The sequence below is a fragment of the Phascolarctos cinereus genome, unplaced genomic scaffold (genome assembly GCF_003287225.1).
Source record: "Phascolarctos cinereus isolate Bilbo 61053 unplaced genomic scaffold, phaCin_HiC Scaffold_726;HRSCAF=1367, whole genome shotgun sequence".
Lineage (NCBI taxonomy): Eukaryota > Metazoa > Chordata > Mammalia > Diprotodontia > Phascolarctidae > Phascolarctos > Phascolarctos cinereus.
Window position 1 is genome coordinate 348,626,323 of NW_027556098.1, and position 14,407 is coordinate 348,640,729.

The 14,407-nt window shown below is 39.7% G+C and overlaps 1 protein-coding gene across 1 annotated transcript in view; it reads left to right on the forward strand.

Moving 5' to 3' along the window:
- The first annotated feature begins 802 nt into the window (after window positions 1-802).
- Window positions 803-14,407, forward strand: part of RRM1 (ribonucleotide reductase catalytic subunit M1) — a 37,487-nt gene continuing 23,882 nt past the window's right edge. Inside the window, exons 1-5 of the mRNA XM_020967818.2 lie at window positions 803-1,108; window positions 9,094-9,182; window positions 11,357-11,534; window positions 12,207-12,307; window positions 13,858-13,917. Coding sequence (XP_020823477.1) covers window positions 1,090-1,108; window positions 9,094-9,182; window positions 11,357-11,534; window positions 12,207-12,307; window positions 13,858-13,917 — 447 coding nt within the window. The 5' untranslated portion in view covers window positions 803-1,089. The remainder of the gene's footprint in view (window positions 1,109-9,093; window positions 9,183-11,356; window positions 11,535-12,206; window positions 12,308-13,857; window positions 13,918-14,407) is intronic.

Genomic DNA, 14,407 nt, shown 5'->3' on the forward strand with positions numbered 1-14,407 from the left:
GGATGCCTATTCTTTTCACTGTCATTTGATATAGTTCTGGAAGAGAGATAAAGGCATAAAGACAGGTAAATAGGAGATAAAACCATCCCTATTTGCTGATGATGTGATTTTGTACTTGGAAAGTCCTAAGGAATCATCAAAGACACTAATTGAGACAATTAATAACTTCAGCAAAGCTGAAGGTTACAAAATAAACCCTCAAAAGTCAACTTTTTTTTAATATAATGATAAAATCCAAGAAGCAATTGAGAAAGGAATAATAGAAAGGAAAAGCAGAAAGGGAAATGCCATTCCAAATAATTTCTTGTTCAATTGTTTTCAGTCCTGTCGACTCTTAGTGAACCGATTTTGGGGTTTTCTTGGAAAAGACACTGGAGTGCTTTGCTATTTCCCTCTCTAGCTCATTTTACAGATGAGGAAACTGAGGCAAATAAGGTTAAGTGACTTGCCCAGGGTTACACAGCTGAAGCTGGATTTGAGCTCAGAAAAGATGAGTCTTCCTGGCTCAGGCCCAATATGTACATGTATGTACACTCATATATTCAGGATAAACGGGAGACAACTTAGGTGCAAAAAACATCACTACCAAGGCCACTAGGTGAGGCAAAGAGCGCCTGCGCGTCGGGGCTCCGGCGCCACCTTCCCGGGGACAGCTCCCTTAGGATTTTGCCCATACTCAACATGGCCGACAAGGCTGCTGGGAGGAGCTTCAGAGACCGGGCGCGCTTTCTGCCGGAGCAAGGCGCGCGCGGGCTGCCTTAAGGCCCGCCTATACCCGTCTGGCGTCGTCGGCGGATGACGTCACGAGGAGGCGGTTCGGGCGCGCGCCATTGTGCGTCGGGGTTGGCGGGAGCGGGAAGAGCATTCGGATCCGTTGTCCGGCGTCTTCCTCAGCTGCTTCAGTTGCGCTGACTTCACAGTTGTCCCGGCCCCGAACCTTGGTCCCGGCCTCGGCCTTGGCCCCGGCCCCGGCACAGAAACCCAGCTGCTGTCAGACCCGGCCCCAACGCCGCTCTCCGTCTTTGGACTCCACAGCCCAAGATTCCCTCCCGAGACCGCGACCGGGCCCCAGCCGCAGTCGCCGCCGCGATGCACGTCATTAAACGAGGTGAGGGTCGGGGATGGGGTGGAAGTCCTGGGGGGGAACCCGGGCCCTGGAGCGAGGAGGCGGAGAGAGGCCTGCAGGGTGAGGGCCCGCTGGCGGCAGCGGCCGTTACCTCCGCCCTTCCCTCAGCATTTCCCGCGCGGAGCCCTAGCCCGGCGGGGGAGGGGAGGGAGGAGGCCTCAGTGGGCCCCCATACCTGCCCTCGGGCATCTGCCAGCCCCCAGTTACCCCCTCCTCCTCACACACCTGCCCTCTCCTTACAGGGTTATTCGCTTGTCGTTTCCCTCATTAGACTGTGAGCTCTTCGAGGGCAGGCACTGCCTTTTTGCCTCCTCTTGTATCCCAGCGTTTAGCCCAGTGCCTGGCACCTGGGAGGCACTTAACAAATAGACGACTGTTTCATAAGTGACTTTCAGCCCTTCTTGTCTCCAGGCCCTTGGCACTCGGTCCTTATCAATAATCCTTTCAGTTCCACAAACGCTTGTTAAGAGGCTATGTTCCCTGCTGTATGTGCTGTGCTTGCTGGGGCAGTCACCTAATTGGAGAACATTTATTGATCTCCCTTCGTGTGTCAGGCACTGTGCCGGATCCTGGGGATATTGAGCCCCCCTCCCTCCCAAAAAAGGTGGAGGGGGGTAACCCTCTTCCCTCAGAGAGCCTACTGGTCAGAAGCCATACAGTTAGTCACATCATGAGATGAGTGTATGCATCCTCATTATATGGCTACAGGCAGAAAAAAAAGATTTGGGGTCCATGGAAGCTTTTCTGAGCACTTGATCAAATTTGTTTTTATAATCATAACTCTATATAGGTCAGGACACTGGGTCCCACGGAGGTTGTTACTTGCCCACAAGTGGTGTCAGAAGGGGTTTTGAATCCAGGTTCTCTTATTGTAGAGCCAGTGTTCTTTCTGTACCATAGCATCTCCAGTAAACTGTCAACACTACTCTTCCACACTTTAACATCCTTGTTGGTCTTGGAACTCTTCATGGCCTATGACTTCCATTTTATTTCTGCTTACCCTCAGTGGAGTGAATGGGTTTGGAGTATGAAGACCTTGGTTGTGGTATCTAGCAGAACTGGGATTCATTGCATGAATGTGTATAAGTTACTTCATCCCTCTGGGCCCAAGTTTCACCATCTGTAAAATGAAGAGGTTGTAGGAGAGGCAGATTCTAATATTTAGAGCTAGGCAAAAGAAGAACGTGTTGCCTCGGGATGTAGTGGGTTCCCTTCATTAGAGGCAAAAGATAGATGACCACTTTTTGGTTATGATGTTGAAATTTTTGTTTAGGTATGAGTTGAACTAGGTGGCCATGAGGGCCCTTCCCACTTTGATCTTCTGTGATTCTGTTAAGTGCTTAGTAAGTGAAAGGTCCTGTGCTTCCTGTTGAGTAGGATACAAAGATAGAGATGGCTCCTGTCTTCAAGTGTCTTACAGTCTGGTTGATCCAGCTGGTCTCTGGACTAAGTGTCAAGAGGTGGGTGTCTGTCTCCTATGTTTTGTCATTCCTATCCATTAGACTGTAAGCTCCTTAAGGGCAGGGACTGTTTTATGCCTCTTTTTGTATCTCCAGTGCTTAAGACTGTGCCTGCAATTTAGTAAATGTTTATTGATTGATTGATCTCTCATAGATGAAGTGGGTTGTAGTTTTTTAAGGCAGGGTGGAAAAGAAACCCAATAACATCTTCATGAGAGGAATGCCTAGTGGAAGGGAAGGTACAGGAGAATCTTTCTCCAAAAGTATTTTGATTTCAGTAAGGAGGTGATCAGAATCTGAGTTAAGATAATAAATTAAATTTATATACTACTTTATGGTTTTATAAAATGTTTGAAGGATCTTAGAGGTCATTTAGTCCAAGTCTGACTTACTGAGTCTTCCTACTTGCCAAGACTTGTCGGGGAGCTAAAGGTTACAAGGTTCCTTTCTAGTTGGAGAGACCAGGCTAACACTGGAAGAAGACAAAGACCAACAAGACAGTATGTATTTGAGTGTTGAATAATTCAGATAAGGATCGATGTGGTTTGATAAAGTGTCTTGGAAGAGGTGGGACTTGAATGGGCATTGAGGGACAGGTCAGTTAGTCAGACAAAAAGCATTTATTAAACACTTATATTTGCCAGGCACTGCTAAGCCCTGGGAATACAAAGAAAGGCAAAAACAAAAACAGTCCCTGCTCTCAAGGAGTGTACATTCTAATGGGGGAAACATCATGTAAATTATTAGGTACACAGAAGATATATAGAGTAGATAGACATATCAACCTTAGCTGCAGATCTGAGTGGGCCTGAACCAGATTAAAATGTAATTGAGAAATGTTTACCAAAATAAATAAAAATATAGTCCAACATAGATAAATCTAATTTGTGGTTTTCTGAATTATGCTTCAGCACATATTTCAGTTTGAGTTTGACACCACTAGAATAGATGAAGGTGATATGAAAAGGAAAGGATTTCTTGAATATTAGCCTTCTGCAGAAAGTTGAATTTGTGTTCAGTCTTAAAGGCATCCAGGGAAACTAAGAGGCATGGGGCAGAGCTGTGGGAAATGAGACGTCATCAAGGAATGACAAGTGGACCTGGGTAATTAAATCGTAGAGTGTGAAGGGAAGAAAGGTTTAAGAAAGGTTAAAAGGTAGGAAGGTTGTAAAGAGCATTAAATGCCAAAAAGTAGACTTTATATTTGATCTTGGAGGTAATCGGAAGCTACTAGAACTCAGTGATTAGGGGGAAGGACATGATCAGACTTGTACTTTAGGAAGATCACTTTGGCAGCTGAGTGGAGGTTGGGCTAGAATGAGGAGAGACTTGAGGAAGGGAGAACAATCAATAGGCTGTTGCAGTAGTCCAGATAGAGGTGATACGGACCATTATCAAGGTGGTAGCTATGTGAGTGGAGAAAAGGGAATAGATGTTGTAAAGGAAGAAATGACAGAATTTGGCAATGGATTAACTATGGGGTGATCAAGAGTCAGAAATTGAGGGTGACACCTAGGTAGTGAGCCTGTGTGTGACTGGAAGGATGATGGTACTTTGGCAGTAATAGGGAAGTTGGAAAGAGGGGGAGAGTTTTGGGGAGAAAGATGAGTTATATTTTGTACATTTGTACCTTTGAGTTTGAGATCAAACATCCAGTTTGAGATGTCCAAAAGGCAGCAGGAGGTAGATGATTAGCTCAGCAGAGAGACTAGGGCTGCAAATATTCTCTTCCTAGAGATGATAATTGAACTCATAAGAATTTGTGAGATCACCAAGTGAGATAGCATAGAAAGAAAGGGGAGGGGGGGAGAATGGTTAGATAGAGTATATGACATAAATGAAGAACCAGCAAAGGAGACTGAGAAGGAATGGTCAGACAGATGGAAGAGGGAATCAGGAAAGAGCAGTGTCTGAAAAACCTATAGAGAACAGAATATCCAAAAGGAGATGATTGACAGTGTCAAATGCTACAGAGAGGTTAAGGATGATAAAGATGATACAGGCAGAGATATAGTGTGAGCACATGTGCCCGGGTAGGAGTGAATATCTTCTGTGTAGGAATATTAAGAAGATAGGTATTACTGGAGCAGAAGGTGTGGTGTCCTTTCAGTGACTGGGGCCAGATTAAAGGGTCCTGAAAGATAGACATAGTTTAGGCCAGATATGTGGTAGATAAGAGGTAACGACAGGTTCTTGAATAACAAGAAGGCAATATTTAAAGGGTATGTCAGTGTTAGTACCATGCTGTTGTTAATATCATTATCAAAGTCATTTCTTAACAGCCGATTAAGTGGAGTAATATATTTTGTTGAGGGGGCTGCTTGGGAACTACCAACAGATTTTTTTTAAACAAAGAAAATTAATTCCAGCAGTGTATAGGATGGATAGGAAGTTGGAGGGACTTGAAGCAGGACGACTTGTATTTAGCCATTGGGTGAGCTTAGTAGGACTTGGCTTAGGGAATGACAATTGGAATAGAAGGTAAGGGGTCAATAAGGTAAAGAAATCTTGTGAAAACAAAAATTGAAAACCAGCTCCTGGATACATGGATGCCTCATAGGCATCTTGTTATAGTGGAAAGACCTTTTGTATTTGGAGACAGTACCTGGGTCAGTTCCTAGCATTACTGCTTATTTCCTGTATTACCTTGGGCAGAAGTTAACCTCCTGATCTTTACTTTCCTTATCTCTAAAGTGAGGGGATTGGACTAGATGATCTCCAAGGTCTCTTAGAGATCTCAATTTATGATCCTTTGATCTATTGGCATTACTATCACAGCATATCCAAAACAGAGCTCACTGTTTTTCTCTAAACCCACTTGTCCTCTTAACTTCCCTGTTTCTATTGAGGGTGCCAGCATCCTTTCAGTCACCCAGTGTTGTTGATTCTACCTCTACAACATCTCTCAGTCATCCTCTATTTTAACTCATAGCTAAGTGAATCCTAGTTCACACTCTCATTACCTTTTGGAGTATTACAAAGCCTCCTAATTGATCAACCTTTTTTCAGATTTCTGTCTCCAGTTCATAGCTGCCAGATTGATATTGGGGAAGCACAGGTTTGATAACGTTACTCCTCAGTTCAAGAAGCTTCAGTGGCTCCCAGTTGCCAATAGGATAAAATACAGATTCCTTAGGACATTTAAAGCCCTTCACAATCTGGCTTAAGATTATCTTTCTATATGGTTTTCATATCACTCTACCTCATGTACTCGAGGTTCCAGCCAAACTGGTCTTCTTGCAGTTTTTCTTACATGACATTTTGTTTCTTGCTTCCATACCTTTACATAGGCTGTTCATGACTGGAATGCTCTCCTTCCTCACCTGCTTCTTGAAATCTTTATTTTCCTTTAAAGATCAGTTCAAGTGTCACATAATACAACAAGCCTTTCTTGATTCCATCAGTTGCAAGTTAAGTGCTTTTTTCTTTGCAGGCTTCTCCCCCGCTCCCCCTACCCCAATTAATTTGAATTTATTTTTAATTGAGTTAGACCCATTTATTTTACTTGGGTTGAATAGGGCATTGTGCTTCTTTGTTCTTCAGTATTCACTGGCACTTTGGTAATTTCAACATACCAGCAATAAATTAGCTTTATTCAGTGCTTTAATGTTTATAAAGTGCCTCACAATTCTGGTAGTAGATAGTACAAGTAGTATTACTTCCATTTTTACGAAAAAGGAAATAGGATCAAAAAGGTTAAGTAATTTGCTGAGTGTCACACAACCTGTAAATGTGGGGACTGGATTTCAAACCTAAGTCCAGGTTTTACCTTTTTTTTTAAGACAGTAGTATTTTATTTTCTTATAGCCATTTGTTAGAACATATAGTAATGAAGATAACAGCATGTGCTTGATCTGCATACGTGGTAGTTTTCTGTGGCTCTGTTCCTTGACTACAAACTGGACCTCTAAGCCTGAGTAACCTGAGGAAATCAAATGAGGCCAGAGAATGTGAATGATTCAATGTAAATAGATCACTCCTAGTTGTAAAAATAACTCTCGGGTCAGTAGTATGATTTTTGTTAATGGAAAAACAGTATTATTTTTATGAGACCATTTATAGAGAATAAATAAAATTGAGTCGTGTGAGGAAATAAACTACCACTTGAAAACAAAATTGGGGCAGTTTAGGCCAGGGGTTCTTAATCTGGGGTCTGTGCACTTGTTTTTTAAAAAAATACTTTGATAATTGTATTTCAGTATAGTTGGCTTTCTTTGTAATACTGTGTATTTTTTGCACCTAAGAACTTTATTCCAAGTAGTGGGGTTTTCTTTGCATCTAAGAACATTACTCCAAGAAGTAGATCATAAGCTTCATCAGACTGCCAAAAAGGTCCATGATACAAAAAAAAAAAAAAGGTTACGAATCCTTGATTTAGATGAAGGCCAGATATGGTGTGGGGTTAGGGATATGATCAGAGTCTGTTAAATCATGTCACTTAGACATCACCCTTACAAACTCTCCTGAGCTACAGACCTGTAGTTCTAACGGCTAACAGGATGTCTTTCCATTTGTCCTGGATGTCCTATTGGTATCATTCTCCCAGCTCCATGTCCAAAACTGAGCTTTTCTTCCCTTGAAATCTTCTTTTCTTCCGATTTGATTATTTCTCTCAGTAGCACCAATATTTTCCCAGTCTCCTATGCTATAACTTTAATGTTACCTTACTCTTTTCTCATGCCAGTTCTTTAGCAAGTCAATAAGCATTGCTATGTTAGTAAATTTCTAGAGAAGGGTAACCAAAGTGGTGAAAGGCCTTGAATACCTTCCATATGAAGATTGGTTAAAAGGATTGAGGTTGTTTAACCTGGAAAAGAGAAGACCTGACAGGGAGTGGGAAGGAGGAGACATGATAGCTAGAAAGGCTATATCATATGAAAGAGGCATTAGACATAGAAAGAGCTACCTTGGGAGGTATTTGATTCCATGTCATTGGAGGTCTTCAGATGGTTAACTACTTGTTGGTTGTGTTGTAATAGGAATTCTTTTTTTGTGTATGAGTTGGATAGATGCTGCTGAGTTCCTTTTCAGGTTTTGAAATTTTATGAAGTCCTATAGCGCCCACCTCTACAACCTCTAGAATTCATCTTTTTCTTTCTTTTCCTACTTCTTCCACCCTAGTATAGACCCTAAAATGTTTTCTGTAGCCTCTTATGGTCTTGCCTCTGCTCTCTTTCCTCTTCAGTGACTCCTTCATACACTTCCAGGTATAGATTTGGTCATTCCTCTATTCAGAAATCTTTAGCAGATAGTGCCTTCAGAGTAAAGATCAGTTGGGACCCTCCACAATCTGGCATCAGTTTAGCTTTCTAACCATCACATCAAGAATAGTGTTACATGGGGCAGCTAGGTGGCGCAGTGGGTGGAACTCCAGCCTTGGAGTCAGGAGGACCTGAGTTCAAATTTGACCTCAGACACTTGACACTTACTAGCTGTGTAACCCTGGGCAAGTCACTTGACCCCAATTGCCTTACCAAAAAAAGCAAAAAAGAAAAAGTAATATATATGTTCCATCTAAACTGGATTGCTTGGTGTATCCTACTTACATTCTTATTTCTTGCTGTTCTTTATACCTGGAAGCTCCTTGAGGGCAGAGACCATGTTTTTGCCTTTCTTTATATCCCCAGTGCTTGGCACAGTGCCTGGCAAATAGTAAGCGCTTATTGACTGACTGATTTACTGAATGCCTCCTTTTCTCTTTGTGGCTTATGTGTTGAATTCCTACCCATCCTGTAAAGTTTAGCTTAGTAAGGTTTCCTTTCCTTCCTCTGACCTCATGTAGCACTCTCCTTACCAACTAGGGGGAGATCTGGAAACCTTTCCTGGAGAAGGTAGAATTTGAATGGGTATATTTTGTATATCCTTACCCCTACTAGACTGTTCCTTGAGAGAACTTATTATTATGTCTTATTCAAACTAGAATCCCTTTTCCCAGCTTCTAGGCCAGTGGTTTGTATATTGGAGGTGCTGATAAATAGCTGTTGATTTTGACCTTGTCAAACTGAATAAAGTAATCACAGATTTCTCCATAAAAACAGAATATTAGACCTAAAGAAGCATCTCTGTAACTTGAAATTCAGTTTTAGAACAATTAAAAGGAAATACTACTTTTCATTTGAGGTAGTGAACACATGAGACTACCTTAGTAAGTGGAACCAGTTTTGAAAATAGGGGTTCAAGAAGGGTTGGGTTAAATAAATATATGCATGATAAATTCATAATGGGAAGGAAAGCTAGGGATATTCAAAGTATGTCACCAGCTTTGGAATTTGATATTAGAAAGACAACTACCGTCTCTTACAATTTATTTCTTGTTAGCCCTGTTCAAGACAGAATTCTTAGCTGGATTGGACATGATGGTGACCTAAGAACCAAGATCACTGGATCTCATTATTTATTTTGCAAAAGAGCATTTTGGGCATGTGATTGAAAAAATGATTTTTTCTAATTTTTAGGAATTATTGATTTGAAAAATGTTAACACAAATTGTATATTTTAATGCTTTAGATGGCCGCCAGGAGCGGGTCATGTTTGACAAGATTACCTCTAGGATCCAGAAACTTTGCTATGGACTCAACATGGAATTTGTTGATCCTGTAAGTAAATATATTTTCAGTTTCTTCTTGGATTTGAGTCTTTCTTTTCTTCTCTTGGTTGTATTTTTCTAGTGATTTCTTGAGTATAAACTTTGAGTTTATTGTCAAAAGCAAAGGTACAGGGGATTTTTCTGCACTGGTTGTTGAACCCTAACTTTAGGCACTGAGTCGCCTGACTTTCCTAATCTCTAATCCTACTTGGTTCCTTAGGTTCAAAAATCTACCATTTGTGATCTGTCATTACCATTATAACTAAATGCCCAATTATGGCATATATTTCCTTCTTACCCTGTATACCATACACTACAGGCTACAAGAGTTGTTTTGTTTACGGTCAATTTGTTAGGAAAAGATAATATACAAATTCAGAAATGATACATCAAGATAAAGTCATTTTTAAAATGTGTGAATAAAAGACACTATCTGGTAATTGATTAAGTGGTACTTAAGCTTCCTAAGCTCTCTAGAAATTCCATTTTCAATAGTGCTGTGATATTTATAGAGTACTTTCCTCATAACAACCCTGTGAAGTAGGGAGTTGTTGTTCAGTTGTGTCTGACTCTTTGTGACTCTGTTTGGGATTTTCTTGGTGAAGATAACTAGAATGGTTTGCCATTTCTTTTTTCTTCTTTTTGGTAAGGCAGTCGGGGGTAAGTAACTTGCCCAGGGTCACACAGCTAGTAAGTGTCAAGTGTCTGAAGTCAGATTTGAACTCAGGTCCTCCTGACTCCAGGGCTGAAGCTCTATCCACTGTGCCACTCAGCTGCATTGATTTGCCATTTGCTTCTCCAGTTCATTTTATATGAGGAAACAGAGACAAACAGGGTTTAGTGACTTGCTCAGAGTCATACAGCTAGTAAATGTCTGAGGACATATTTAAACTCATGAAGATGAATCTTCCTGTTTCCAGGCCTGGCACTCTATCAACTGTGCCACCTAGCTGCCCAAAGTAGGGGCAATATAACAATGTTATTTTCCAATTGTAGAACTGAGGCTCTGAGGGGTCTAATATAGCTAGTACCCATAGGATTCAGTATTCTAACCCATGTCTCCCAATTCCAAATCTAGTACTCTTTCTACTAAATGGTAGTTTCCTCACACTATTTTTAGCTAAGATTTCTTGATCCTACCTTGGCCTTTCCTGATTCTGTTTTGGCCCAGAACATCCAGTCCCTTGGGGCCTCCAAAAAAACCCATTCTTCAGCTCATTTGGGATTAGCCCACATGGGTATGTTGGATCAAGCATATTTGTCTGGTGTATACTCCCAGGCTGACTCCTAGCCAATGAAGAATTCTCCTAATTGCATGGCAGGTTTCTAGTCCTTTCTCCATACTTGAAGGTTTTATGATTTCATTATGGTTACTTCCTCCACCAATTAAATCACATCTCTTTCAGGACTTGGATGGTCTTTGAGAGTTGCTGTGAGTTTTCTCTGCTTGTGACCAGCCTAGGGATAAAACATCGAAGGAATTCCAATATTATGTATCCAATCCAATGTAATTTTATTAGGCATCTGATGGCAAGGCACTGTGCTAAGCACTGAGGAACACAAAGACAAATAAAAAAAGCAAACCAGTTCCTGACCTCAAGGAGCTTACATTCTGCTGGGTGGGAGGGAGTAGTACAGTAGTTATAACATATAACATGTAAACAGATAGTTTTTATATCTATATATCTATATGTATGTATATATATATGTATATATGCTTGTGTGTGTGTGTGTGTGTGTGTGTGTGTGTGTATATGTGTGTATGTATATATATGTGATAATTTAAGAAGAGAGCACTAACAACTATAGAAATCAGGAAAAGCCTGTAGGAGAAAGTGACGCATTAGATAAGTTTTTAAAGGAGCAAGGGATTCTGTGATATAATGGAGGTGAGGAGGAAGTGCATTTCAGACACGGAGGACAAGCCTGTGCAAAGGTGTAGAGATTAAGATTTCATCTCTCAACTAGGAAACCAAATGTGATACCTTTTCCCTAGTACCAAACGTAGGTCCTTCTGTCACACATATCTTATGGCGTTGTTATGAGATTCTAGTGAGGTAATACTGCCCATAAAGTGCTTTGTCAACATAAGATGGCTTATAAAGGTAACCTGCTACAGTTGTCCTCAGTAGCTTTTGTTTAATTCTTATAAAAGATAGAGAACTTGTGATTTTGTTTCTCTAGGCCCAAATCACCATGAAAGTTATCCAAGGATTATACAGTGGAGTGACCACAGTGGAATTAGACACCTTGGCTGCTGAAACGGCTGCAACCTTGACCACCAAGCACCCTGACTATGCCATCTTAGCAGCCAGGATTGCTGTTTCTAATTTGCATAAAGAAACAAAGAAAGTGTTCAGTGGTGAGTCTGAGTTGGAAAATTGAGAGAATTTAGTGTTCTCTGAAAATGGAAGGGAACTGGTAAGAACTGATTGTGAATTAAAAAAAATTTTTCTTTAGAAATATTAAAATTTATTATCTTGTTGCCACTTCTCAATTCTTGATCTCTTCTTTTCCTCAGAAGGAAAAAAAACCCCTCAGAACCCCAAAGTGTCTTGAGAGTCTGTTAGCACTTAGAAGTTGTGGGGCTGCTAGAAGAAGGTGGAATAGATGGTGATTGTCAACTATATACAGCTTCCTTTTTACCTATCACCATTAATAAGAATTTCATTCTATTGTGGTCATTTAAGACTGTGAAGAAACTGAAACAAAGAAAAGCTATTTGACCAGTGTCATAAGTTGGATCATGTGAGTTTAGTGGTCCACAGGCCCTGAATTCCTAGGATATTGTCCAGGCCTTGAGTTATGCTCTCTTCCTTTTCTGTGGATCAGAATTCACATTTTAAGAATGGCAATGTTTGGTATGACCAGTTTCTGAGAAAATTAGGCCAAGATTCTGCTAAAAAATAAGCTTCTGTGACTAGAAGTTTATGAGGTCTTAGTAGTAAGATGAAGAAAAAAACTAAGATAGCTGGAGTTTTAAAATTGTTCCTTGCAAGGCTAAATTACTGTTCTAATTTCTTTTTTTTTTTAGATGTGATGGAAGACCTTTATAACTACGTAAATCCTTCTAATGCAAGGCATTCTCCGATGGTGGCAAAATCAACCCTAGACATTGTCTTAGCCAATAAAGATGTAAGTGTCATGCTTCTCATGTGAATTTTTTTTTTGCAATGTATGTTGTGTTGTTTATTGACTTGTTTACTTATTTGTTTGCAGATAGTAAATCAAGCATTTGCTGGCAAACGGTGATTGATATATGGGACAGAGAATGCTCCCTAAAAAGGGGATGTGTTGTACATTAATAGTATTTAAAACACTGTATGTTTATAGTGCTATTACTTACACTGTCCTCCACACAGCTAGATGTAAATACAATAGATTATATTATTGACAGCATTTGACATGTGTTTCAAAATGTTATATTAGTGATGGAGAGGCAGAGAAGGGTCACATTTGTATACTGTCTGTGTCACCTGGAATTAAGGGCATTGTTCATCTTTTTAAAAATGATCTTATTCTTTGGGTATCTTTTTTTTTTTGTATGTTACTCTCAGTTGAAATTTTAAAATCTTCTCCACCATCCTATCTAGTTGTTTTCCTGTGCTCCAGTCCCCTTCCAGAAGTCAATTTGAAGCACTAGGAATGGGGAAGATTGCATGGGTCTTGGTAATTCTTATGAATTACACTTAAATTCAACCCAACAAACATTTATTAAATGTCCACTATGTGCAGGGCACTATGTTGGGTATAGAAAAATGTGAATGGTAAGAGCCCCTGATCTCAAGGAGCTTACATTCCAATGAAAGTGGGGAGGCTTGGGGTGTATTTACATACATTTACGCATTTTACACATATTTGTACAAAGAAGTATAAGGAAAATTGAGAAGGGAGTTAATAATAATAATAATAATGGATTGGTAAGGTAAGGCTTTAGGGAAGAGGCATCACTTAAAGATTCTGAATGGTGGAGAGAAGAGTGAGTGAATTTTAAGCAGGGGATGGTCTGCAAACATGTACAAGGACTTATTTCTTAGTTTGCTTATCTGTAAAATGAGCAGATTGGATTAGATGATTTCTCGGGCTCCTTTGAGGTCTAAATCCCTCAAAAATATTACCTATGTAATGTATATTTGGGTTGATGACTAATTAAAAGCCAATTAACTTCAGATAAGAGTTATTGCTGAGTACATACTAAGAGTCTCTATTGTTATTTTTGTCTTAAAGCTAGTTCATTTCTAACTATTTACCACATGTCCAATGCTACATTAAAGTTTTTGATCAAATTATATTTTGACCAAAAAATTTGAGTGCAAAATTGACAATTGTTCCTGATTATTTTGTAGGGTATAGAAAAAATTAGAAGAATAAGAAGTTAGGTCCAAATAATAGTTTTGAATTTTTCAGCAAAAGAGATGAAGTAAACTTTTGTGTACACTGCTTTACCAGATTTTAGGTAAATTTTTTTTTACCTGGGTAGATTTTTAGAGAAATCTGTGTTTTTAGACAATAATGGAGTATACCTGACCAGACATTTGTTTTTTTTCTGTAGTTGGGTGAAACAATGTTTTTTTCTGGAGTTGGATGAAACAAAATGGCTGATTTTTTGAAAAAGACTATTGGAGGAAATTTTTAGAGTCTTAAATTTATTCAGTTAATCTAATTCTGAACTTCTTTCCCATTAGCGGCTCAACTCTGCCATTATTTATGATCGAGATTTCTCTTATAATTACTTTGGCTTTAAGGTAAGAAATTTTTGTATTTACTTTATTTCATTTATTTATTGTGGGAGTGGGAATTGTTAAAAAAGGGGCTAAGCAATTTAAGGAATTAGTAGTAGGGATATGGGATGCAATTTGAGCTAGCTGGGCTTTTCTACCCTTATTTGGGCATTTTGCCTTTTCTCTTTAGCACTTTGGGTGGCTTGAGAATAGTACTGGAAGATTCTTCAAAATTATCCTAAATTATAGCATACTTGTCATTCATTGACATTTGTACAGCATGCTGTACCCAGCTATTATTAATTATGAAATATTTTTTTCTAGAATTTTTATCACGAAGTATTTTTTAAACCCAAACTCTTAAAATGCCAACAGTTTAATAATAGGAGGGGCTCCAGAATGAAACTAGCCTTTATGCAATGCAGTTAGATATTTTTAAAAGAACTACTATTTGCAATGTACTGTGTTGTGGAATGGGGGCAATTAGGGATGAAGTGGATAGAATTCTGGGTCT